At 45.3% G+C, this 27,177-nt stretch overlaps 1 protein-coding gene across 2 annotated transcripts; it reads left to right on the forward strand.

Annotated features, from left to right (window-relative positions):
* Positions 1 to 8,081: 8,081 nt before the first annotated feature.
* On the forward strand, positions 8,082 to 26,677 carry EIF4E2 (eukaryotic translation initiation factor 4E family member 2). Of its 2 annotated transcripts, XM_041405898.1 has the most exons (8): positions 8,082 to 8,228; positions 8,951 to 9,065; positions 10,614 to 10,748; positions 13,058 to 13,162; positions 15,946 to 16,098; positions 16,191 to 16,327; positions 23,639 to 23,717; positions 26,207 to 26,677. In XM_041405898.1, the coding sequence occupies exons 1-7, from the start codon at positions 8,209 to 8,211 to the stop codon at positions 23,682 to 23,684; spliced, it is 711 nt and encodes a 236-aa protein (XP_041261832.1). In that variant the 5' UTR covers positions 8,082 to 8,208; the 3' UTR covers positions 23,685 to 23,717; positions 26,207 to 26,677. The 2 variants fall into 2 exon arrangements, with proteins under 2 accessions (XP_041261832.1, XP_041261833.1); XM_041405899.1 differs by lacking the exon at positions 23,639 to 23,717.
* Positions 26,678 to 27,177: the final 500 nt, after the last annotated feature.

The raw sequence follows: 27,177 nt of genomic DNA on the forward strand, positions 1-27,177 counted from the left end.
TTTCATAATGTTTCCGAGGAATAACAAATTCAATAGATTTGTTTTCAGTCTTCCATAATGTTTTCCCATTATTATGTCTCTCCAGTCCTAAGCCATCCATACACTTTATACCTGCAAAATCTTATTAGGGCATTAGATGAGGATGTTTTAGTGCATTAGAAGGAAACAATCAGCAGAGAATGTAATATAATTTCTGTGCAGGGTAGTTCTCTGTTTACTGTCACTGGAGTGGTTAACTGGGAATGTATTTGTGACAGCAGCAGCCCAGAGCTCTGTGTTGCAGCTAAAATGATCAGTGAGTCTGCCAAAAGGGGTGGTCCTGCCCACTTTTGTCCTTGGCCGTGTTCTCACTGCTCAGTGAGGCAGCAGCCAGCAGGTGAGTGTGTTCAGACTGCTGAGCCAGCAGAAAACTATTACTGCAACTAAAACTGAAAGGCTTACCCTAGATCAGCCAAATGAGTCCAGGCACTTTATAGCTCTGTGTTGCTGGATCCAACCCTGGTGAAAGGGAAAATGAGGGGATGGGACTCCTTGTTTTCGTGGCATCTTGCTTACAGGTAGATTACAGGCTGTTACTTGAAACGACATGAAACACCTTGTCCAGGATCACAGAGGAGATCTGCAGCACAGCAAGGAACAGAATCACGTCTTTAAAGTCCAAGCCAATGTCCAGAGCAGGGCACCAGCCTTGTTCTCACTGTGAGAGCTGAAAAGGGACCCACCTCAGGTCACTTCATCCATTCTCCTGTTCACTCTGAGCAGAGTGGAAGGGACACTCTCCATTGCTGCCCAGATGCCTTTGCCTGAGACTGGGATGTGGTTCATTTCCTGGGCTGTCCAAGTGCTCCAGTGTGGCTAATACCTGTGGGAGTGTGGATCTGGGGGATGCAGGCTCTGGGGCCAGCAGGTCATAACTGAGTGAGGAGTGACATGAGAATAGCAGTGTTTTCTAAAAGTCAACTTTTTGTGTCTGTTTTCATTTTTCTCTATATCTGGATTTCTTTGATACTCCTGAACATCCAGAGGGCCTAAAAGAAACTGCCTCCAAGACTGACTCCTATCTCCTTAATCAGCTGTGGACACTGGAGTTCCAAACTTACCATGAAACACTCTTGAAGGTATTGGTGCTTTGTACAGTTTCATTAATATTTCAGCTGTGGACTCCTAATGTATTCTTGGCTAGAATGTAAAAGCAGTTTTTTGCTCCTTCCTAGCTTCAGTCTGAACGATGAGCTTTCCAGGAAGAACTCAAGCCCTGTGTGTCCTTGATGGTCTTTAGAGAGGAGTAGCATTGAGTAGAACTGGCCTGTAGCAACAGTTGAAAGTGGTGTAAAGCACTGAATAGTCACCTGGCCAAAAATAATGCCTGAGGAATCCTGTTATTATGGCACAAGTTACAAAGAAGAAGGAAAGGAAACAGGAAGAATCAGCAAAACTCCTCTATGAGAAACAGAAAGCAAAGTTTATTTGCTTAAGGAGTTAATTCTGTAGCTCTTATTTTGGTAATACTGCTGGTTGTATCTTGCCACAACAAGGTCATGGAATGCTCCTTGGCAGTAGTCTGACCTGGCCAGTGCAGAACCAGTAAAGCAGGTGAGACTGCAGCTCACTAAAGGTGTTATGGCTCCAGGCCAGTCTTTGCTGTTGAGAAGAAGAATTAAGGGAAAAGGAAGAAGAAAAGTGATGTTACCTGTGGAGTTATGATATTAAAGGTCATGTTGAGACGAAATTTCCTCTTCCCCAGAGTTCTGCTGGGTTTGGGAGTGTGTTGCAAGTGCCAGTAATCCCCAGAGCCACCATGCACTGCAAAGCAACCAAGCGGATGGATTAAAGTCTTAATCCATTTAGCAGCATAAATGAGCAGCTGCACAGACCTGCAGCCAGGTGGCATTGTCTGTACTCTTTGGTAGGGTACAGTATCAACACACTGCTTTTCTGGCTTGTTTCTTTGTTTGTTTGACAGTGTAGAGTCACATTAATATTATTACTGACAGTCCTTAATATGGTCTACACATTGCATCTGCCAAGATGAGCCAGGAAGGATTCCTGCTCAGGATTAAGACTATGCCCCCATCTCTGCCTGTCCTGGGAAATATACTTATATTGATAAAGAGTGGAGTCCCTAAGCCTAGGACATGTATGAGACAAAGTGCATTATTAAGACTTCCTGTTTTTCTGAGTGTCCAAAAGAAAAAACAGGCTCTGCTGTTTCTTTGGATACCGACTAGAATCCAGCTCAGGGATTCAGGCACTTGTTTCTTTTTCCCTTTCCACCTTACTTGGGCTATTAAGGTAAAATACTGGACTCCAACTGCTGTGAAAACCATCAATCAAATTACTGTCCCTTATGGAAAACAGCCATTGCTCCTAGCAAATGACATCAACCAGGTGCCCTGCCTGTTCATATTTGCATGCATTTTCAGTATGGCTACATCTTTGTTTCCAAAAATTGCAGAGGAGGAGGCCTGCATATGCATCTAGAGAGATACAGTCCTGTTTTTAGATATTCTGAGTTGAGCCACACGTTACCAGTGGATTCCTAAGAGCAAGCTGGAGAACTCAACATGTGTTGAAACTGTGCTCAAACTCTTAACACCTTAACAAATGCCATGTTTTCACCAGTTCCCTGAATATCCCTGGAGCAAAGAGGTGCCTTTTCATTTTTGAAGTGTCCAGCATACATTATCAAAGTGCTGTAACTCCTCAGAAAAAGGTCATGTTTTATATATATAGTGACATAAATATGTATATCGTTGCATATGGTACAGGGACAATCTTTATTAATTCCTCTGTTTTATACTTTAAAATTCCTAAAACATATGTTCAGAAATCCTTACCTCCTATCCCATAGTCACAGGTTAGCTGATGTTGTTCCTACCTGAAATCACAAATCTTTGTGCAAGGTAACACTCATCTTCCCTCCCCCTGTGCAATTAAGTCTTTCTCAACTACCCAGGTCAAAGAGTTTAAAATTGTTCTCTAATTTATATTGCCAGAGATTTGATTTGCAGAACTACTGAAAACACAGTGGCAATCAGAAGGATCTGTAAGAATTAAACACTTCCCAGGTTGTTCAGGATACTCAACACATCTCCAAAGAGAAATTCCAGATCAATGACTGATTGAAAAGTTTACCCCACCGGCTTCACCAGATCCTCCAGCACAGCAGTGAGTGAACATTACCATCTAATGGCTGTGCCTGCTAATTACAGCTATAATTCCTACTTTAATGGTGGAGGCTGGTCCTTGTGTAAGCACTGATGCACTGAAAAGGCTGTAGGATTGGAAAACAAATAAACATGGAAAGATAATGAAAGCAGAATTTATGATTTTGCAGTACCCATTAATCACCTCTGGTGGGCAAGGTGAATGGAGGAATCCTGCTAAAATGTTTCTGGCTAACATGTCACAGTTGCTGCACTGATGGCTACACGTGCTGCAGACACATGAATAATGACCACCATAAATAATAATCCAATGCATTAGTAACTGTGAAAGCCTTTTAAGATTCTAATAGTGAAACATGATTCCGGCCTCTTTTTTTCCCTGACAGCAGAATGAAATTTCTCCCACCCCTTCCCAGGCCAATGCCAAGTGTTGCACCAGTCCCAAGCTTCTCCCCAGTCCTTCTCCATTTTGTTGCAGGTGTATCTGCACCAGTGGGCACATCTAGAAGCAGCAGAGATGATTCAGGCTGATGATTGAGAAAGCTAGGACTAGGGACTAAAATCCTGGAAGCCTGGGTGTGGGATGAAGGTTGCTGTTTCACTGAGCTCTTTGTCAGAGGAATAGGGGAAATACAGATCTGTATGTGCTCATGACATAGACTCATTCTCCTTATTTCCAGCCCTGCTTTTTCTGTTGGAAGTTGCAATTTCCACAGTAGGTTTGATGAGAGGTTTACACAGCTGATGCTTTCACAGTGTAGCCTAAAACATCACACCTGACTCATTGCTCTCCTGCTAACCCTTTATGGGAGAAAGTGACAGATGAGAGGTTCCCAAACTGTGCTGATTCTGCACTTTCCTGTAGGATGAAGTCTTGCCCCCACTCATTCTAAAGGTGCTGGAAGAACAATCCCCCAATTTGTTTCTTGATTCCTGCAGTCTCAGCTATTTGTGTAATCCCATGCAAATCAAGAGCTCAGTGTAACAAAGGGTCAGAGCCTAGGAAAGAAGTTAATTATGCAGCTTGCTTTGTCTGTAGGCATGGATCTCTCTGTTCCACTCCCTTCTGCCATCAAATGGATGTGCTTTTTGGATATTGCTTCACTACAGAGGTTGTCATGTGCCAGAGACTGCTCAGAGGATCCCAGGCCATGGCAGAATTCCATGGCATCTCCTGGCCTCAGGTGAGCAAGGGCTTCCCTGTGATTGTATCAACACCTGGCAGCATTCCTCAGTGAGCTGTGGCATGGAGTGATTGTTCTTCGCCAAGGCACAGAGAGGAAGAAGAGCTCTTAAATGAACACTGAGCTCTGCTGCAGCCAGCACTCACTGCTGTGCCCTTCTTTTTTTAATAATGATCCCTCAACCATTCCTAGCTTACTATGCCTACAGACTCTTGAATCACCTGTAACAGCTCTCTTCAGAGAGACTTAGCCCGACTTTATATATACAATATGCAGCATCAAATTTGCCGTGGGGCCAGAATCAGGTTTTTCCTCTTAGCTTGTGCCTTGGAGGGTTTTGTAATAACCCTGATTTCCTGTGTTAGACTGGGCTCCAAGACCTATCCAGAATAAACAGGACAAGCTGACATGAATGTGGCTTTGAGAACTACAGACAAGTGTTGACTTGAAATTTAGGAAGGAACAGGTCATTTGGGAAAACGTAAAAACTTAGAAAACTTAAGAAAAATTGTATTTAAGGGAATTTAAATCTGCCACATCTGAAAGCTACCAGTGGAAAGCAGGCAATCCAGAAATGTATGGTAATGGTCATCCTTAACACACTTCCTTAAGAGAGAATTTTTAAAAGAATTAAGTGGTCATGCATTTCTTATAGTCAGACAAGTAACAATTGTGGATCATTGCAATGGTTAGGCACAGTTCAGCTGTGAACATTCAGCCTGTAAGTGCTCTGTGAAGCCAAGATGTTCATGGCATTCCCCTGCTTGTATTTCCAGGTGCAGCTCCAGGACACTTTCCCATCACTGCTGAGGCCCTCAGGCCCTTTGTTGATGAGAAGGCTGCTGGCAGAGACACACCTTCAGGATCCATGAACTCTTACAAGGCTGATCAGGCATCACCAGAAGAGCTGGGTGCCTGCACAGCCGCAGGACTTCATTGCTGCATGCCTGAATGAGATGTTAAAGGTAACTAGTAATTGTCTCTTGGGCAGCTGCTACATATTACAAATGCTTCTAGTTAAAGTATTTCCAGCAGCACTCCTCCTTCCTCTCCTTCCTTTCCTTCCTGAGAGACTGTTGAGCTATTTCTTTCTTTGAATTCAACCTAAAACATAGAGTGATGTTGTTCCACTCTAGACTGAAAGAAAACTTACTGTGTGCTGTCTTCCTCTTCAGCAAGATCATATTTTTTAACAGAACAACAAGGCTGCTGTCTTACCAGCTCCACCAACACAGTATGGAGCCTGTGATGAAAAACAGATCTGTTGCTGGGAATTTGCTGCACCGTTAGAACAGTCTTAAATCTCACTGCCTGTCTCCTACCTGCAGGCAGAGGATGGCATGCTCTCTACATTTGGGGTGCAGTGATCACAGATCTCTTCAGAGCAGGGTCAGACACCACCTTCACTTCATGCTGAGCACTCCATGATGGTGCATCTGGAAGTGCAAAGTGGGAAATGTGTGTAGCTGCCCTTGGACGTGGCATGTCCTTGTTCATGGCTCATGTTGATTCAGCTGTCCTGATCCTCCTCTGTAAGGTGGCTTGGGAATTTCGAGTTCCTGCATAGATCTGCACATCAATAATTCTTGAATGCTCATTATTAGTCTTTTTTTCAAATTCAGAATGACTCCAAGAGGTGTCACATGCTGTCATTTGTCCATCCTGTGGAATTGAATATAAGGACTGAACAACCCTGCCATTTGCAAGAGTAGTTTTACAAGAGATGGTGTGCTACAGCAGCACAAGTGAACCCAGGGTTTGTGGGGGCCCAGGACATCACACTGCAAGGCTTCCCTGTCACTGAGGTCTCTTAATGCCACTAAGCTTTGGGTACAACCCTTAGACAAAGCAGAGTCAGGCATCACATCTTGTGTTTACGTTTTGACCCAGGCTGCAAAACTACCCAAAGGTGAATATGAACAGCCCATGAGGAACTCTTCACTGGGAATAGGATGCTGGATGTTATCTACATGCTATAATATGAACAAATCTGTTCTCAGTTTCCCTGTCTTATTGCAGAGAGGTTACTTTTATCATTTTTCCATACAGGATTTCAAGACTTAGGTCAGTGTATAAAGGTACCAGTATAACAAACTTTGTATTTTAAACTGGTACAAGCTAAATATAAAACTCACCAAAATGTCAGAAAAACACTGCCTGTAGATGCAATTTATTGTATTAGCTGAATACTCTAAATCTGTATCCAACCTGATGTAGGTGGTCTTCCCAATAGATAAGATCCATGTGGCTTTGGGGGAAGTCTCTTTGAGAAAATCAAGATCCAAGTCAGGGGTTTTGATCAGTGTGAAGCCTTCACTTCAGTGGGGTTTAGTGGTGTTCTTTCTTTTTTAAGTTTGATAACTGTAATTACTGCATCCTCTGGTGCTCTAAAATCAATCTTTAGCAGTGCCTAATAATTTCTAAATAAGCTATTAAGTAGGAGATAACAGAGTGTGACCCTGTTTCTCACCCCATAATAATTACTTGGCATTTGCATCGGGCAATTTCAAGAGAGTGATTGATATCTTGGCAATTTAAGTCATTAGTTTTTGACTCTATGTAAAGGATCTCTGTATGAGCAGGTCTCCATAGTCATTTGTGTAACACGTTCTTTCTGAAATATTTTGGTAAACTTCTGGTCTTCAGAGCACACAGATCCCATTTAGGGATCCTGTTTGTTACCAAACAGGAAATTCTTTATGAGTTTTTGAACTATTTCTGCTACTATTTATTTCTAAATAATCTTCCATGTCTTCTAAGGTTATGAACACAGGTTTGAGCCCATAAGGCAACAGGATGGGAGGGCCAGTGGTAAGGATATTTAGCCTAGGACTTGGGGGGCCCCTTTCCCTGTTCTGCCACACTCCTGGGATTTCAGGGATATTGCTGAGACACCCATTGCTTTTGCTTTCCAATAGTAAGGTAGGAATACCTGTGATACATTGCTGTGCTTTACAAGGATGAATACACTCACACACTATAGGTCAGAGGATATGTAGTGCTTTATAAATGCTGAGTACCATTTTTTCATGTTCCTGATCGACAGACTGATGAGAGATGTTAAGTTATTTAGCATAAATAAGTTTTAAGTAGGCTGAGTTACACCAAGTTATAATATTGTGGATTTAATATGAGGTTTTTGCTTTGCTTGCTTAGCATGAGTACCTGGATTACATAGGCAATGAATTTTTTTACTCTTTTCACATCACAAATTGATAGAGAAACAGAAACTACGGCACTCAGAACTCTATTTTACTAACTCTGCCAGACAGCAGAAATCACTGGTCAGAGATTTGCAAAGCACTCTGGAAAGACTCTGCACTCATGGAGTAATGTGGGAACAGATCTATGAAGTGCAAGGAGATGCTGAAGGAGGAACTATCGCCCTTATCCTCTGTGAAGTGTCCATTATCACATCAGGAGCTTGCAGGCTCTTTACTGGGACATTTCTCCCGTTTTCTGTGCAATCCCTCACTGTACAAGAAAGGAAGAATTTGTCTACACATAACAGGGCCGCTGTCGCCACAGGAAGCAAGGTGGGAAAACCCTTTGAAGAGTAACTGTCTGCGTTCTCAAACTGTATTTACCAGAGCAAAATTAATTGTGTGAATAATTTGTAACTCTCCGGCTCGCTCGCCGGCGCCAGCCACGCCACGCCCAAGATGGCGGCGCTGCCCTGAGGGGCGCTCCCGGCCGCGCGCTCCCTTCCCCGCCCGCCGTGCGCGGTGTCACGGCTCCGGGGGGAAACGCGGGAGGTGATGGCGGAGCCTCCGGAAGCGGCGGAAGAGTTTCGCGGTCGGACTCAGCAGGGCGGAAGTCGCTGAGGCGAACGGGGGTGGCGGCGGCAGCGAGCGACGATGAACAACAAATTCGACGCGTGAGTGTCACCCCCGAGCCCCCCCGGCCGGCCCCCGGTGCGGGGCCTGCACGGCCCCGAGCCCCGCCGGCGCCTCCCGCCGCTGCCCCGGCGCCGGGCGGGCGAGACGCGATGAGTCACGGGGCTGCGCACAGCCCCGTCCGTGCAGCCGGGGCCCGGCCTGGCCCCGAGGGGACGCGGGACCCAGAGGTGTGGGCGGTGGGCCGGTGGCAGGCCCGCACCGGGGAGGCTCCGGCCGCCTCGTAGCCCCGCTTGTCTCTCGCCTTTTCCGGCCCTTGGCAGGGAGGGGGGCGGGCGGAGATTCCTGTGGGGCGCTGGGTGCTGGCGCGGTGTCTGCTCGCCCCAGGCGCTGCCTCTGCACTGCTGGGGGGCGTGGGGAGCGGGGTGGGCAAGAGTCAGCAGAGGAAGGGTCGCAGGTGTCCGTGTGGGCCCCCTGAATAGCAGGGAGCCCTAACAAGCAACTGGGGTTTCCTGTGGCAGATCAGTATCCAGCACTAACTACTTGAGTTTTTTCCAAAAAGCTGTTTTGTTGTTCACTTCGGCTTAAAAGATGCCTGTGATGGGCATGAAAGTAGAAGTAGTTTTTACTGTGTGTCAGGTGTAGATACCCAGACTGTGGTGGCCCTTGTACCATGGAGGAGCTTTGGAGCAGAGAGCTACCTGGGCTTGGTATGAACCTTCTCAGCTGTGCAATGGCTCTCTTTGTTATTTTTCTTTACCAGATTGAAAGATGATGATAGTGGAGACCATGACCAGAATGAGGAAAATAACACACAGAAAGACAGTGAGAAGGAAAAGAATGATCGTGAGAAACCACAGAGTACTACCAAGAGGAAGGTATGGTGCTGGCATCTGCACTCCTCTGCCAGGGCATGGTGTGGCACTGCTGGGGAGTCAGTCCTCAGTTCAGGGATAAGGACAATATACCTTGGAGGGCTGTGGCCTCAGTGCATTGTTTCTGCTGCAGTGAGGACAGAGGGACTATGTTTGATTTCTGTAATTTGATGTCACTTTTGGAGGCCTCTCATCTGAGGGGTGAATGCTCCCTTCACTAGCATAGCTGGTGCCCTGCCAGGCTTTTGAATGGAAATGAGAAAAAAAGCTTTATTTGCATCCAGATCAAATTTGGAAGAGGACTTGGGGACAGGACTCCTCTCTGGCAGGACAGTAGTGGCTTGAAGGTGGTTTAGCAGGCAGTGTTTGTGACACTGTTGAAATAACTTTTAACATGTGTCCCTGTGTGTAGTGTAGCCTGGTCAAGAAGGCATAAGGCATATATCTCCCCTGGTTTGGTTTTTTTCCATCTTGTTTAGGAAAACTGCTCTGCCTGAAGTAATCCAACCCTTGTAAACTTGCCATTGTCAGGAGGAGAGTAGAGATTTAAGCCCTGGTAACTCCTGTAACAACATCAAGTAGTACGAGATAAGGGCTTTGATTGGGATTTTCTCTGTAAATTTTGACTCCTGGGTTAATGAGCTCTCATTAGCCTCTTTTGTGCTCATTGGAAGTATTTTTAATTAGAAATCAGTGTTTTGGAAATTGCAAAGTGATCACTGCCCACTGCTGGTGATGAGTTCTGCCAAAGCTGACATAACAAGTTCTTAGATTAATCTTCTCAGAGCACTGGGGTGTTGGTTGCTTAAGGCAGTTGGTGTCACCAAAGAGTTTTAATTGCATTTGAATCATGATTCATTATAAATGGGGTTTATCCTTCCCAGAGGATGAACGTGTCTTTTTTTTAGCTTAATTTGAAAAAGTTAAAAGTCTCACATTTCCCTTTTTAGTTTGTCTTTTTTTCTTTTTGATTCGAGACAGGCACAGACTGTAGGAATGCGCCCCCTAATGACAGAGTGGCAAAAACTAACCTTTGTCCCCCAAAAAAGGAAAGAAGCCCAGAAGCTTCTCTCAACTGTTAGGTGGAAAGCCACCTCATAGGGCCTCAGGGACTTCACCAAACACCAGAGAACACCTAATTGGATAGAAGCCAAAAAGTCCCGCCTGATCAATCAAGTAGAAAAGAACAGAACAAAGGAGAAGAGGGGCTTTTGTGTGAAGTGTTTCTACCAGGGGCAGACCTCTGTACCTGGCTCGAGTTTTTCTGTTTGTTATTTTGCCTTTATTAAACCTTTTTTGTTTCTAACACCACAGCAGAAGCCATCCTGCTTATTTTATGCCCCCAAAGTGTAGCTGAGCAATCCTTGGGTGTATTAAGTGTTTTTCTAGGGCTTATAAGAACTGGCTCTAGGACAAACAACTTAATAACAGACTAAAAAGAATTCAGTCACGATGTCTTGAATGCTTGCTGTTATAATGCTGTAAATGCAGTTTTTCCCATCCCCTTGTAGAGGAGCACAGGAGGGGTAAACAGGCTTTTGTGTTGCGCAGGCTGTGGTGCCGGGGCCAGCTGAGCACCCCTTGCAGTACAACTACACCTTCTGGTACTCGCGGCGCACGCCCGGGCGGCCCACCAGCTCGCAGAGCTACGAGCAGAACATCAAACAGATCGGCACCTTTGCCTCCGTGAGTACCCCTGGGTGCCCTGTCGCTGACTGCTCCCTGCCTGCTGCCTCTGTCCTGCTGGCTCTGAGCCGTTTGCCAGAGAGCTCTTGAAGTTCAGCAGGAGATGTGTGTTTAGCACTTTGTCCTGTGCTACGCTTCTGTGCGTGGTAGTAGTTGGTATAATAACAGAAAAGAAAAAAAGAGCAGCCTTGTAGTTAATTTATGGCTGCAGCAAGAGAAGAAAGGAACAGCTTTTCTGTTCCATTTCTGTGTTGTCCCTCCACACTTCCCTCCACACTTCCCTCCACCCACATTCCCAGCACAAAGACTGTGTTTGGAATAAGCATCTGGCATGCTGTATTTGCCAACAGCTGGTGGCCTGTTGTCTGTCTCTAAGTGATGGACAAGGTGCAGTTTGATGTTGCAGTCAAGCTCATTGAAAGGCAAATTGCTCTTCTTTTCTCCTTCCACTCTGTGGTTGCTTGTTCCTGGAATAAGCTTGAGCACGTCCTGGGCAGGCTGTGTTGGGTTTTTGGATGGTGTTGGCAGGGTAAACCTGCCCTCAAGAGCCCAGGATGTGTAAGCAGAATGAGTCCCCGTGTCTGTTCTAGAGCCCAGGAAGTCTGTTGGCTGTTTTCTTCCTTTTCTTCTAAGTCTTGTGTTTGCCTGGTTTTTTCAGGGTCTCTTATAAATGTTAATTCTGCCCACCAGTACATATGCTCTGTAATATGATAATTTATAAAAACAGCTCTTTTTTCCTTCTGGAGGCTGCCTAAAAATATGTGTGTCTGAGCGGCTGGGTTGTGTTACTGTATCCACATAGGATAAGGGTGGGAAGAAGAGCCCATTGTTGTGGGTAGTTACTGCTCCTTTTAGTCTCTGTGAGCAAGTGCTTTCAGTTCAGGGGATGAAAAATATGGCTGCTGCTTGATGTTCTGGCAATAACTTTCAGTCTGATAAATCAGTGTAGACTTAGCATTGATTTTTAGCTTCCTAGAGGAAAACCATGTTGTTGAATATTCTGTTGTCTGCTCTTTGCTACAGAGAATTTGTTGGGACCATGGTTGGCTGCAGCTCTCTTAGGATGGAGAGAGACTGGCCAGCGTATTTGGTAATGTGTTTGGGTCCAAATTCTGTTTAAGGAGATGGAAGGGCAAACTTCATAAAGAATTGTCTAGCTGAGTCTGTGTTCAGGTTTATTCTTGGCTTTTCAGTGGCAAGCTGTAAAAGCTGTGAAATGTGAACCACTAGAGGGCACGTTCCTTCACTGTGGGAGTGTGGTTTCCCCACGGATGTTGGGACGTGCCTGACAAAAGTAGATTGTTTCTGACCCCTCCTCAGTCTTGGTTCATAATTTTATTGGCTTGGATGCAAATTCCAGCTTGGATGGCAGAGGTCAGAGATTGGAGTGGAATTCCAAGTGCTGACCAAGTCATTAAGGTCTCTGATAAAGTGCTTGGGGTGATGTCTGCCCCCTCCAGCTGCACTGCTGGTCTGCTTAATAGCTATTGTCTTACTGAGCAGAGCCTTCTTAAAATAAGGAAATTAGTATAACCTCTTCCACTGCCATGTTTAGTTTTAAAGATCCATCCTCTCTTAAATCCTTTCTTACCCAGTGATTCTCAAAAGATAAATATACTGCTTTTAAGAACTGTACAAAATAAATCCCTTGCCTTACGGTCAGATTGTCTCAAGCAGACACAGGGGTGCCAGAATGGAATTGGTTGAAGTGAAGTGGTCCAAGTGTACCATGGCAGCCTGTAAAAGGAAGTAAGAGATATTTAAATAAAAACTCTGAATAGTGCCTTCTGATCTTAAACTAGCACCAGAATGTATATTTTGTCTTAAGATCTGCATACAGTAAAATTAAATACAAAAAAAAAAGTCTTATTTGAAGGCTTCTGCAGTTTCCATGGTCACAGAGGGCAGTGGTTATGCAGGGTAGAGAGGCTTGGCTGTAGCTGATGCCTTTGACACATACCCAGTGATTGAAAGTTTGGGCAGTGTGAGTTAAAAGATATGTTTGGAACTGTTCTCCAAAGCATCTGTTACCTTAGCACAGATTTCTTCAGACAAACACTGACTTTAGAGGCACCCACTGAATGTTTCAGGTGGTCACCTGGTAACAGAGCCAGTCAGAAACAGGCACCCAGGCTCTGACACTACTGTTGCCTTTTGTGTTGCCTAATCGACACCCTGGTGACAGGGAGTAGAGCAGAAGAGGGAAAGGTGGCTCTGGAGGGCTGGTGTAAAAATGGCAGCCTTTTTCTATAGAAATCTTGACTGTGAACAGTTTGAGCAGGCTCACTGTGTGGTTGGTGTTGTTGCAGGTGGAACAGTTCTGGCGGTTTTACAGTCACATGGTACGTCCTGGGGACCTGACAGGCCACAGTGACTTCCATCTTTTCAAAGAGGGCATCAAACCCATGTGGGAGGTGAGTTGGAGCTCTCATTTCTGCCTTGATATTTTCCCCCAACATTTTGGAGGAAACCTTCTACAGTAGAGAGATTCTTGTATTTTTTTTGAGTGAAATCCTTTTGTCTGGGTTTCCTGTCAACTTGTCCTCAGAACTCTGTCCATGTAACCTAACAGTCCTGCTGCCAGAGAGGGAAGATGGGGAAGTTGCTGGCTGCACCCTCACAAAGGTTGCTGAACTGCCATTGCCAATGGAGGGGGTACCCCATAGCTGCCTCCAGTGAGAGCAGTGCAGGGCTTTCCTCTGGAAGGACTGAACCTCTCCAACAAAGCTTATAAAAACTAACCCTCCCTTTTCAGTCAAGGAGGTGCATATGGTTGAAAACCTGCACACAGAGCTGGAGACGGAGAAAAACTTTGCCTTTTATTTACTATTTGCTTTTTCTGGTTGTTTTGGTTTTGTTTTGTTGTTGTTTTGGTTTGGTTTTGTTCCAGGGCACTTTAGTTTGCTTCTATTTCTATCCAAATCTGTTAAAAGAAATTTTAAACGAATCTTTGCCCAGCAAATCATTCTCTCAATTCCTGGCCTGCTTCCAGCAATGACCAATAGCATTCACAATATGAGGATTTTATGTGTTTCTCTGAAGTATGTAATTATACTGCTTGGTCTTGAGAAATTTATATGTGACCCTCATTAGCAATTATTTTAAGCAAGCTATTTTATAGCCAGTTACTGCAAATACTATTTATATAAAATGTTTAACCCTCTTTGCACTCCTGGTGAGCAAGTTCCTCAGACAGTGTGTCGATCAGAGAGTCTCCAAGTTAATGTTACCAGAATTTCTATAAAGCATTTCCCAGTAGATGTTTTAAGATGGAGGTGGAGAGATTCTTTAGTATTTTTACTTCTGGCCCTATTTCCTTCTTACATTTCTAGAAGAGGACCTGAGATCTCACTTCTGACCTTCCATTGCATGCTTTGTAGGGCTTTATTTATACTTCTTTCTCTTCCAAACCGATCCTCAGTTACTGTGATTCTCATAGGTACATATGTGCCTGTGTGTAGCTCTGATCTTTTTCTGCATCCATCTGTGCCTTTTCTGCTAAAGTCAGAAGCACTAAGCATAATAATCCCTGGTGATTTACTGGGCTGCAGATCATTATTATTCTGGTGAAGGAAAATCAAATGCTTGACTGAACCAAAGCTTGTTTAACCTGAAAGAAAACTAACAACCATAAAGCACATGATACAGCATCTGCCTCCCAATCACTGCTCTCTCTCTAGCTTTGAACCTGCTTAAGTCACCTTTGAGATATTTTTAGCGATATCACTCTCTTCTGATGCCCATTAGTCATTGTGGACACTTTGAAGAGTTAAACCCAGCTCCCAGTCTAAAGGCTGTGATGTTCACAACTTGGAAAACAAGGGTACTTAACAGAAAGCAGTTTGCTTCTCACAGGATTCAGCCACATTCCTAGAACTTATGTTGATTTGGACGGCTCCTGTCAGGCTTTGAGGTTTGTCTGGAGCTGACACCTTCCCCTTTCAGTCCAGCACATACCTGAAAAGTAGGAGTCAGGTAAATGCTGCTGTTACACTGACACTTCCATGTTTCCTCAGGATTGCATTGTTAGCACTTGATGTCTCTGAGAGAGCAGACAAATGTTTAGTTTTATCTGAGCCCTAGAGAAGCTTTAAGGCTAAAATAAAATTAACTTTATTTCATTAAGGAGGGTTAGGCTGCCTTGCCTGGCATCTTCAAGGTGTGTCCCAGCTTGGCAGAGGGGATTGCTGGGGATTTGAAGAGGGATGTCCTGTTTTGTGCAGTCCCCTCTGAGTCATTCTTTGTTCTCTGTTTCTGTCCTAGACCTGTCTTTCCTTACCCTTCCTATCTGCCACCTCTCTGACTTGTTCCTACCTCTCTGTCTTCAGCTTTGGACGGAATTTGTTCCCCTCTCACCTTGTAAGATTTCCCAGCTACAGTGTTGTACCAGAGAATGCCACAGTGTTCTGCACAGAGGAGAAGCTGCTCTTTGACATAGCTGTGCATTCTGGGGAGCAGGGGAGGCTGTAGCAGTTTCCAACTCTTTGTCAGCTTCAAGATACAGAATCACAATATTGAGGTGACAGACTGGGTGCTTAGCATTAAATTTTTCTTTTACTTTCCCCTCATTTTGGTTATTTCCCTGGGTCACCACAGTCTGGAGCAAACATTCAGCTGTATGATGTGTGATAATGTCAGAGAACAGGGTAGTCCTTTCTCTGTTAGCACAACTTCTGAGCCCATTCCTGGAGATGTGGAAGGAAAATATTTATCAATTTTTTGCTTGCTTTTAAAATACCGTTTTGCAAACTCTTTACTGGCTTTCCATGCTCAGTGATGAGGGGGTTCTCCTGTTTTACAGGGGTCTTGTTTTACAGGCAGAACTACGTAGACAGGGGATTAGACAAATGGTGACTCTGTCTCAAGTTTAGGAGTAGTTGCATCTGGGTGTGTTTGTACAGATTGGTAGGCTGGTGTTAGTCCTTGCTAGTGGAATCAAAACACTAGAACTCAGGTCATCAGAGCATAGAACTTGGTCTGGAAGGCTGAGGGCCATTGTTTCAAGTACTTTGTATTTAAAGTGGTTTTCCTCTGTCTCTGCTTATACGGGGGAGAAGTGAAATAAAATCCTTTTGCTTGAAAATACCTTCCTTGCCCCACCTAATCAATACCTGCTTGTGTTTGTGGCTCTGCTGTCTTGTGGGTAGCAGAAAAATAGCTAGGAGAAAACAAATCAATTTATTTCCACTCTTCCTAGGACGATGCCAACAAAAATGGTGGTAAATGGATTATCCGTCTGCGGAAGGGCTTAGCATCACGGTGCTGGGAGAATCTTATTCTGGCCATGTTGGGAGAGCAGTTCATGGTGGGGGAAGAAATCTGTGGGGCTGTCGTCTCTGTCCGATTCCAGGTGAGTGCTTTTGAGAACTGGCACGTGCTTCCATCTGGCAGGGCTGCAAAAAGTGCCCTGTGCTGACCCCTCCCCGCCGTGCCGTTCCGCAGGAGGACATCATCTCCATATGGAACAAGACAGCCAGCGACCAGGCCACGACGGCCCGGATACGCGACACGTTACGAAGAGTGCTCAACCTACCTCCCAACACCATCATGGAATATAAAACCCACACCGACAGCATCAAGTACGTGTGCTGGCCAGGGGGGTGCTGCGGGTCGCGTGTGTGCCCGAGCAGCTCGGTGCGCGGCGTTGGCACGAGTGCTCGCGTGCGTTAGGGCCGTTCCTGAGGTGCAAACGGCGGCGGTTGTTGCCAGCGCGCTTTGAAAGCCAAATTCCTGTGTTGTTGCCGTGGGCGTTTGGTTCTGTGAGCAAAACCTTTTTCTTTTTTAAATGTGTGATCCAGGGTTATTTTAACAATCCACCCAGCCTGTCGCTCGGGTGATGGGCAGCCCAGGGTGGGACTGTGGCTTGATGTATTCAAAGACAAGATTGCAGTGGGGGGAGTCGAATAATTTGAATAAATAGAGATTCTGGGGAATAAAGTGCGGAAGCTAACAGGGATTTATAGTGCCATTAGACTTATAAATGGTCTTGGGAAAGTGCCGTGTGAATTTACAGTGCTGTACAAATGATTTCTAATCATAATAAACGTCATATATTAAGTCTTCCAGGCCCTGGTGACAGAGGCTCTTTAACAAGACTAGAAGATCATGGTACACAGAGAGCACAGCTGTATTTTTAAATAAATGCATTATAGCTTAGCATATCAGGCCATTCAGGGTGACTTTTATTTCCTACAAAGTGACGAAAAATTGCATATATAGGTATTAGTTAGAGGTGAGTAATACGTTGTTTTTCTTTTTTTCTTAAGTGTATTATAAACTAATAAGTCGTAACTGATTAAACTATAAACTGATTAGGTTGTATTGGTTAAATTAATACTTGAAAATATGCACATGGAAAAACAAGTGAAACGAATAAGACACTGATGTGGCAGAGAGCTTTCTAATCTTGCTTGTAATGAAGGTGCAAGTGTCTTTCATGACTTTCTTTCATCATGCTGGCTTGTTCCACATAATCATGTTGTCATCAGTCTGCTGTCAGACAGCTTGATGGGATCCATCCTGGTTTTAGCAGACAGCTGGCTTCCAGTTTTGAGTGTGGGTCACTAGTAATTATACAGAAATCTTGTTGAAACTGCCTGTAGGCATTTAGTGTTCCATGTGGCCCTCCCTCCTGTGTGTGTGGGAAAGAGAAGGGAAAGAGATAATTTTTTCCGTGATTTTGTTGCTAACGTTTGCCCTGCACTTTTTGCCAGGAGAGGGCACTATGGACTCTCTGTCCATGCCGGGAAATAGCAGTGTGCTCATGTGGACACGCGGCAGAGTATTTTACTCCTGTTCAGCAGCAGCAGACTGCGGACTGTGATGTTGCAGCTTTGTGGTGAGAGCAGGGAGGTGTTTGACTTTTCTCAGTCCCTGTAGTAGAAGCTGTGTGTGGAGCCAGCTGTCCTAAGCTGTGCTGGTGGTTCATGTAGCAAATGCAGAATGGGAATGCTGTGACCTTTCCCTTGTGAGCTATCACCACCAGCACTTCCTAGCACAGAGAATGCTGCTATAGCAGTGTTTGTTTTTGCTGTGGCCAGGTGTAAGACCTTGAGTGATGGTGCATCCAGTAGTGTGGTCTCATTTCCCTGCACCAGTGTAACATGCTGTGCTTGCTGCCCTCTCTTCCTGCATAGCATCCGAGTTTCATGTTGTGCTGCTGACGTGTGTTGCAAAATGAGCTTGTCTGAGAATAACAGGTGTTGGAGGTATCAAGTTCAGTAGCTCAGATTACAGCTGGGAGCAATTCTTAAACAGAGGCCGACTGGCTTGTCTCCCACTCATTCTTCTGTGGGTAGGAGGGTTTGTCAGGAATTGCTTTGATGATGTCCCAGTCAGGTAGGTCTAAGCAATTAACCTTCTGCCATGTAGGGCATCATGAAAGCCCCTTTTTTCCCATTGCCTAGCTTAAGCTAGCTTAAGCAGCAGTCTGATTGCAATGCTCTCCAGCATCTCCTTCCAAAGGCACAGGTGTAAATTCAGAGCAGAACTGCTGTCAGTGGAGTTTCTGTGTAGTGATGCACAGACCAACTTCTTGTGCCTCTCTTGCTTGGTACCAGCAGGCAGCAAGGGGCAGCAGCTGCAGAGAAGTGATGTGACTGCTTTGTGACAGTGAAGAGCAGGACAGCCCAGCTTTCAGTCTGACTTTGCTTGGATAAGCTTCATATCATTAAGGTTCTCTCACTAATAAAGAATCTCTTGTGTAACTAGTTCTATCCTCCATGAAGTCTGGCTCCTTTTCCTCACCCATCTATCAAGTCCTGTTGAAATACTGTCCGTCATGAATAAACTCCACTTATGCTGCACATGTACCATGTGATTTATGACTGGGGAGGGCTTTCTAGCCAGCACTCTATATTCACACTCTGGCTGTGTTTCATGAAAAGCTCTAATGGAAGAGCTGTGCTCTAGGCTTTGTCAGGGCTGCCTTTTGAGGGGGGCTCATGGCATTTTTCATTTGTATGGGCTGCATCTCTCCACTAGAGCTCTGCTCATGTGCGGGGTTTGATTGGCATTGATTGTGCTTCAGGGAAGGGAGCATGCTTAGCAAGAAAAGAACAGGCATTTCTCAAAACCTTGACTTTTAGGTAGTGAATTGACCTGGATTAGCTTTTGACACACTGTAAATGAATGCTTCTGCAGAAATTGCTAGCATGCCTCTCACTGTGGAACCTGAGCTCTGTGCTTCAGGTTTTGTATATTCTTTTTGTGAGGATGCATTTCATATTAAATCATTTCTAGACACCATTTTTCATGAGTTGTCAGTGAGGCTGCAGCCCCCTTTGTTTCAGAAAGTGGTGGTGCTGCCAAGCTGCATCTGAAAAGTACCTGTTGCGTCACAGCTATTCCAAGGAGCTGTTCTGCATTCTGTCCTTCCTGCTCTCAGTGGTGGGGCTTGTGCATTTAGCTAGATAAGCAGATCTTTCATTGCAATTTTCCTGTGTTTGTCCTTTCTCTTGCTTGTGATATTGACAAGCTGCCTAAATCCCAGCGAGTAGAAGGGTCAGCCTAGTCTGTATGAATTTCCAATCTTGCTAAGAAAGCTGGAACAATCTCTTGGACTCTGCTAAATTGCAGGGGATTTATAGTACCTTAGACATTACAGTGCTGAGCACGTGAAGAGAACATATGTGACATTTTGTGGGCTACCTTGTTTCAGTAGCTGGAGAGGAATTGCTTGTCTTTGTTCCCTCAGAAGTGCACTGAGAGAGGAGCGCTCAGATGCAGTGAACCACTTAATAGGTTCAGTTCATCAATGTTGTTAACCTTGGAGGTGACAAGGTCCAGAAGTGACAGTGACTTACGGACAGTGGTACTTCCTGTGGCTTGGAATTAAAGGCAAAATACCCAACCTCTTTTGCTGCCGTAGCAGGTGCACTTTTTTGAAAGCAGAATGTTGCCAACCACAGCCTGGTCATGTCTCAGCAAAGCCACTGGAAATATTCAGGTATCTGCAGTTGGGAGAGGGGTGGAGGGGAAGTGATCGCTTTCACATTTGACTTTGAGCGTTGCAGCATGAAGTTTGTGGCTGCCTTGCCCTGCCTGGGCTTATCAGCCTTTCTTTTCCTCACTGATAACTGTGTGGTCAGTGACCATCTCCTTTCTTGAGAGCTCTCACCCACCATACTGTCCAGGAATCCCAGGCAAATTCAGCAACACTGCTTCCAGTGCCAGGAGAGACCAGAGCAGTGGCCATCAGCAGGTTGCCACTGAGCAGGCTGCTGTGGAAATGTTTTGGTTGCTCTGTGACATTACAGATTGTCCTGTCAGCTCTAAAGCAAGGCTGCTTTTTCTGGAAACAAAGCTTTGCTTATTCCTAAGTGCCTGCTGCAGTGAGAGCTGAGCAGGGTATAAAACTAGCCTTTCCTTTCAAAGTCACCAGTGATAACTAATGGGATGGCTTGAGTAAATGAGAAGAATAGTTGATCTTAATAGAGCTGGCACTGGGTTCATTTCACTGCAGGCAGTTGGAGGAAATGGCCTCAGACTATACTGTAGGTAGGAAACAAGAGGATATCCTACGGAGGGAAAAGTGCACTATAAGAACACTACAGGGGTGAGGTTCTCAGGACAAAAAGAGAGGAATGGCAAAAAAGTGAGGAATTAAGAAGAGAAATCACTGTGGAAGTGACAGGTGTTGCACAAGATCAGTGTTTCTGAGACTAGTAAGCTGCTGGTAGGGTGCTTGTGAGGTTTCCCTTGTCAGAGCAGAGTTCAGCTAATCCTGTAACTGTTGTGGCTTTAAAGCACTGGTTTCCCTTTGTTTGCTAATTTCCAAAACCTTAGGAGAACTCCTCAGTGCTGCTGTTCTACTTGTGTCACCTGTGCCTTTGACTGTGTCTTAAATGAGTGGGCAGGGTTAACTTTGCCTGAAGGAAATGATTTGCAGAGGGGACCCTCACGCATTGTCTGATGCCTGTCAGGGGAAGGCAGGGTGCCTTGGGTCTTGCCAGCTCTAGAGCTGCACTGTTTCACCCTCATCCATTCAAGTCTGAGAGCAGGAATAAAATGTAGAGGAGAGCAGTGAGGTTCTAGATCTGATAGCTGTCCTCTTCTGAGTCTCTGCAATACTGGCTTCATTCATTTCTCACTCCATTCTCCAGCTCCAGTAATGTTTCTGAGTCTAAGAGCACTTGCATAGATTCAGTGATTGATTCTCCATCAACATAATATGCTTTACTCAGAAGTGTCCATGACTTTGTGAAAGTCCTCCTTATCTTGGTGGCCTGTCTCTTACCAAAAAAGTGCCTATAATCTATTTATGTCATGGTTGTTTTTTTTCAAGGAGGTCAGTTCAGTTGTGCTTATTTAATTGTCTTATATTGCCTTTGCTCCAGGTACTGCCAGACAGGTGGAAGAATTATTTCAGGCTAGAAGACTACCCTAGATTTTTTTTTTTCAAGCTGTTAGTCACAAAGTTCTTGTCTGGCTGTGAACAAATCCCAGGGGAATCACCCAGAAAGAGGTTGTGCTGCTCTGGACACCTGCAGAGTGTAGTGAGTGGTCAGTGTGCTGGGAGGTTCCACATGGGCTGGCAAAAGAGACAGACCTTGGTGCCCTTTGTAAAGTATCATAAGTGCACTCTGAGCTCTCTGAATCCTTTTTAGCTGGGGAAGGAGAAGGTAAGGAGGGGGGTTGCACAGAAAAATACTGAAGGCAAACTACTGGGACTTAATTGAAGATGTTTGCAGAAAACAGCTAGTGGTGCTTGCACAACAGTGATTTGGAAAGCCCCTTGAAGCAACTAAGACTGCCCTTCCTCTTTTTGATGGAGTCTTCCTCTTTTTCTTTTTGGGGAGATAGTGGCTTCTTTTCTCTTTTTTTTTTTTTCCTTCGAATTTACTTCCTGGGACTAAGGGAGCTCTGTCTGGGTTCTGACCCTGGGCAGTGGGGAGGAAGGTGGGAAGTTTCAACAGCTATGGGTCAGGAATGAGTGTGGAAGAGCAGCTCTGGCTGGCTTTGTTTAGCCTGCTAATGTTTCCATTTCCCATCTGTTCAGTGGGAATAATCTAAGTGTTGGGGATCAATTCACTGAGTATCTGATCGCTGTGCAGACAGTATGGCAATAAGGTACTAAAAATGTCTATACATAAAAATAACCTCTTAGACTCTCTGGCACTGTGCCTTTGGCATGTCACAGGTCATAAAGATTCTGCCAGATGAAATTAACTGGCAGCCTTGCTCAGTATGGAATGAGAGCAGTTTGCTCTCCTAGCGCAGTTTAGGTACATTAGGGCAGACATACCCTGGTGGATTTTTTCAGTCAAGTCAGCAGATAGCTGGAGTCATTAGTACTGTAATACATATGAGGGTCTTGAATTAAAAATTCTTGGCTGGAAGAGCTTTTTCTCTCTGTGAGGACAGAGATGAAGGACTGTGCATGATGTTATTTGAATGTTGGAACAAGGAAATCCTTAGTGTGAAAGGGGTAATAAATTATCGATCATGTTGACAAGTAATCTGTCCTTGTATTCCTTCTGCTGAGAAGTTACAAGTTTGGGAGAACTATGGGAGAGGAAAGAGAGATGTGATTGTGGGTGATGGGAATGTGGTAGAGATACAAGGGAGGTTGGAGGGAAGACATGAAGGTGGAGACTCTTTGACGAGTCTGGAAATGTGCAAAGATTACCAGCAACTAAGAGGGTTTCAGATTCAGAGTTTCTCTTCTCCCTAACTTTCTTCTGGAGTGAGGCTGTTGAACCCCAAGGTCTTTGTGTTTATTTGGGCTATGACTTGCTGGGAAAGAGCATGTGACACCTGGGCTGCGTTTGCAAATGCCATTTGGGAGCTTGACTCCAAGGCTCAGGTGAGAGTCAGGTTGGTGGTCCGGTTTTGGCACAGATGCTGACTACTTCAGGGCTTCCATTTCTGGACTCTCCTATTGTGTTGCAGTAGCCTGATGAGGCAATGCACAAAACAAAATGTGAAGTAACTGAGAAGTACCAGCAAAAAATCTAGAGGGTGGTCTGAGTTTATGATTGACCTGGGTTCTCTTTAAGGTCCCTCCAGCTCCATGGGACTCTGTGGCTTCAGAAAATGGCTTGGCATGTGCTGTAGGAACCAGCACTGTTTTGCTGGGCAAAGAGAACTATGAGGTTCTTTGATGTCTCTGATCCTAGAAGATAATAGCCATGCTCACATTAACCTCAGCATGTTTTCCCTGAGAGGGTTTCAGTATGCTGCCTTCATAAAACCGACAGCAATTTTTCAGTCTGCTGCCTTCATCCGTCAGTAACGTTCTCCACCAGGGAATGCAGTGTTGGACCTGTCCCTCTAACTTATCTAAAAACATTTTCATTTCAAATAGTTGTGATGTTTTTACTGGGTCGTCATTAACAACGCAGGTTTACAATGGGAAATGGGACTTCCTAATAACAATTGGATTCTGCTGCCTGATCAAAGAATTTCATGCGAACTAAGCTGTGTGGCATTGAAAGAAGCCCCTTTTGGGGGGATTACCTGCATATGCACTATGTGGCAAAGCATGAGGCCAGTAACTGGCTGAGTTTAACCAGCCAAGGAATGTGATAATCCTCCAGAAAGACGTAACATGGGCTATTTTATGAGCAATAGGAAATGGATATTCCATTTGTGACTAGGAAGGTCGTACCTGTCTCTGGGTATTAATGTGGCTTTATCACCAGCAGCCAGTAGGAACACTTCATGTCTGTGCAGAACGCTAAAGCTGCCTTGTGCTGTCAGATGTTTGGCTGGATTTTAAGGATGCTTCTATCCACTAGGGCTATCAGAGAATATTGCCTTGCTCTCTGAAGACAAGTGCCTTTTAAACATTATTGAATGTTTCTGCTCTCGTTAAAAGTTAAGAAGCCTTTGATCTGAAGTGCTATTTTTTGGTTTTATTTCATTTTTTTTTCCCTCTGGCTTGCCAGGGCCTGGGAGGAGTTTCATGGCCTGGTGAACAGCAGTGGCCGCTGATCGAACGCTCCCCCTCCCTCTGTCACACCCAGGGTAGGGCCTCATCTTTCTTCCTATGTGACTTCATGGCATACCTCTCAGCTTCCAACCTTCCCATGGGCTGGCATGTTCTCTTGTCTTATGGGCCTGATGGTGGGCCCATTCTGCTATTTGTTCTTTTCCAAAGGTCAAAATTACTTTTAAATTATTTTTTTTTGACCAGACACCAGCATTTTCTCTTGAGGTGCTGTGTGCTATTTTGCTAATGTGTCCTTCTTCTGTATGAGGCACTTGTATCCCAGACCTGGTCCCAGGAGGCTGAGAGGTATGTCTTCAGCTTGGGTGTGTTGCCTAGGGTTAAGTGTAAGCACGTATGGAGTGGTAAATGAATCCTAAGCACATCCAGAGGGTGGACACTGAGAGAGGCACCTGGGGCCTGACACACAGCTCTTGAACAGTGGGCTGAAGCAGAATAAATTAATTGGTCAATAAAAGCTTGTTCAAGAAGGACACCCACTAGCTACTGGTAGAAATAATAATGTTGTGGCTAATGAGACAACCACTCTCTACTGCTGGTAGAGTCAGCCAAGATGTGCAGAGAAGATAGCCAAGGTGAGCCCAGGGCTGCTGGGAGCTCCACAGCTCAGATTGTTTTTCCCTGCAGTGCCCACTTCCCTGACAGCAGGCCCTTAAGAAGGGCCAGCAAGAGGCCTGGCCATGAGAGTTGGGTTGATTGTAGCCAAGTGGGATCACTGGATTGCTGAGTGCCAGAGCAGAGGAATCTACTGGAAGGAAGCATTTGCATTGCCCAGTTCCCATAACTGGGCAGTGGAATGTAGCTGCTCCAACACAACTGAGCTCTGAGGAGCTGCTGGGGATCCCAAAATCTCCCTCAACTGCATTGGGCAAGCAGTGTTATCATGCCCTTGCTCTGAAGTCATGGGTGAAAATAATACCTCTCTCTCCTCACAGGTTTGGTTTTTTGTGAGGATCAGTGTTTACAAATTACTACACAGGCACTTGGTAGTGTTGTTATTGTTAGATGACATTCACTTGTCCTTCTGGAAGAGGAAACCAGCTCACTTAATGATATACCAGGCTCTGAAGGCAGCAAATGTGCCAAGGATATAGGAAAACAGTGGCAGAGTTCATTTAGCTCTCGGCTGTATTGGGTGGCCTGTGCTGAGCAGGGATGAGCAGAGGGCTTGGGGCACCCCAATAAAGGCAAAAGGAGGGAAAATATAGGGAAAAAATCTGTCCACTAAAGAGCTGCCTAAAGTGTGCTGTCCTCCTGAGGCAGATGGCACAGGTGAAAGTCCAGTACGGGATAGAAAACCAAACCATTGTTGCAAATTAACCAGAATCCAGTTAATGAATCCTGAATCACATTCCCAAATGGCAACCTAGCCTGCTCTTCTAGCAAGTGCAAAGGTGAACCCCAGTCTTCTGCAGCATTGTTTTTGCTGTCAGGTCATAGCAGAGTAACTTTTTTAACTCTGAAAAGTGATTTTTACTTCCTTCTGTTCTTCCACTTCTCCAGCCCACCTCCTGGAGGTGTTCCAGCCTGTGCTGGTACTGCTGCCATGCAGCTGCTGGCAGCACACGATGACAGCTCACAGGTTTGAGTGGAATTTCACAGTCCTGAACAGCACCTTGCTGCTGAAGTTGCTGCCTTTGCTCTTCAGCTATTTGATGTGGTATGTCCTGGGGCATCCCTAAATGTTTTGGCTTGGGCAGCTTACAGCCCTGTCCCTGTTTATGGGAAGAGCTGCCAAACCTATCCTCTCAAAGTAATTGTAATCTCCTTTATTTCAACACACTACTATTAATGTGGGAGTATGCTTTGCCTGTTACTGCTGCTCACAGCCTGGTAGTAAGAATAACACATTTCTGTAACCTGCCCCATCTTCAGTTGCTGCAGTGCCATGAGACTGTACTGAGGGAGGTTGTAGACCAGCACTCCTTCCTTGGTCAATAGCCCCTGAGGCTCATGGCTGTACTCTGAGTGAGTAGAAGCTGCTGAAGAAACTCATCTATTTAAACTTGAGGAAAACACCCTTTTCAGATTAGATACTCTTTTAAGGTAGGAGAGATCAGAGAGCTAAACTTGTTGACAGTATGACTAAATACAAGGGACAGAGGCAGGGGGAGGTTGGTCTGATAGTATATTTGTGTTCCAAGCAGAATCCCCGAGATAAATGTTTGCTAAGGAAGAGACCTTGCAAGTTGTTTAAACAGCAGAATCCATCAGGGAGGTTTCCACATTCTATTATGTGCTTTGCTCACAGGAGATGGTGATTTTTTCTTCTCATTGAATGGGGATGAACCAGGATCTCCCTCTGTTCCAGGGGTTCTGGAGTGACAGCTGACTTGCGTGAGAAGTCTGTAGTTAGGAAGATGTGCATGGGAGATTTAGCAAGTGTTGATTTTGAGTGATGTACTGGGATGGCAACACTGGTAGCTATAGTGGGAAGAATGGGGAGGTGCTGTGATCTGAAGGAATGCACATCTTTAACCACTTTTTTCTTCCCTCTGTTTTCCAGGGATAATTCAAGCTTTCGAAACACAAAAATCACATTGTGAGAACAAGAGTTGGCACTAAGCTCCTCTCTCCGTGTTGAAAGCACTGAGAGTGGCCTCCAACCTCTGAAGGGACTCATGGGCCACTCTGCACTCCTCCCTGGGGGAAGGATCCATCTGAAGCCCTCCGGCAGCGGTGACAATAGAGGCCGATTTTGTCTTACACAAACTTTTTTTTAGCAGTGGGGCGGGAGGCAGCCTTTCAATTAGCGGTGGGCCCTTGGGGCCGCATCTTGCAGCACTTTCCTGTCTTTCTCTACATGGCACGCAGGATCGCTGGGATTCTGCCTCAACATCAGAGCCTTTTGCTGAGGGATACCAGTATTATAAATCTCTCTGCAGCTGGGAGGAGCATCCCAGTTGAGAGTCAGCCCTGTGGTTTTCAAATGCCCCTTTTCAGTTCTGCCAATAAATTATTGGGTCTCTTTTGTTTCTTTCAGTCTCTCATTTTTTGGCTTGTCTGAAATTCAGCGGGGTGGTATTTCTCTAGGCTGCTTGCTTTATCTTTGCCTCTTCTTTATACTCCCAGGTTAGTAGTGCCTTGTACCCACCTCTATTTGTTATGGAGAGGGATTTGAGCTTCCCTTAAACCAGGAAAAAGAGATGTTTGGTGTCAGTTGCCTTCACTCTGTCTCGATGGAGAGCCAGCAGCACTGGCTGAATTCAGAGCCAAGCCTGCTTCTGGTGTGCACTGAGGTTTGTAAGTCTCTGGCCACCTGGGAAACTGGGCCCCCAGTGGGTTTAGCAGAAGAGGGCGATGGCCCAGCCTGCTGCTCATAGCTGCGTGACAGCTGTGACCAGAAGAGGGGCTGGGAGTGACCCCCTGTCCTCCGGGGTGAGCCTCAAATGATGGGTTGCTGCCTGGAAAGCCAGCGTGGCTGCAATTTGGATGCCACGGAAACAATAGGAGCTAATTATTTCCTCTGATTCTGCT

This window comes from Onychostruthus taczanowskii, unplaced genomic scaffold (genome assembly GCF_017590055.1).
Source record: "Onychostruthus taczanowskii isolate IOZ18803 unplaced genomic scaffold, ASM1759005v1 scaffold24, whole genome shotgun sequence".
Taxonomy (NCBI): Eukaryota; Metazoa; Chordata; class Aves; order Passeriformes; family Passeridae; genus Onychostruthus; species Onychostruthus taczanowskii.

Bases quoted from the DNA above. Each gene is read 5' to 3' on its own strand.
- EIF4E2 (XM_041405898.1), top strand. From the start codon at position 8,209: ATGAACAACAAATTCGACGC. The intron at 8,229-8,950 runs GTGAGTGTCACC...TTTCTTTACCAG, and splicing joins ATGAACAACAAATTCGACGC to ATTGAAAGATGATGATAGTG. The intron at 13,163-15,945 runs GTGAGTTGGAGC...CACTCTTCCTAG, and splicing joins GCATCAAACCCATGTGGGAG to GACGATGCCAACAAAAATGG.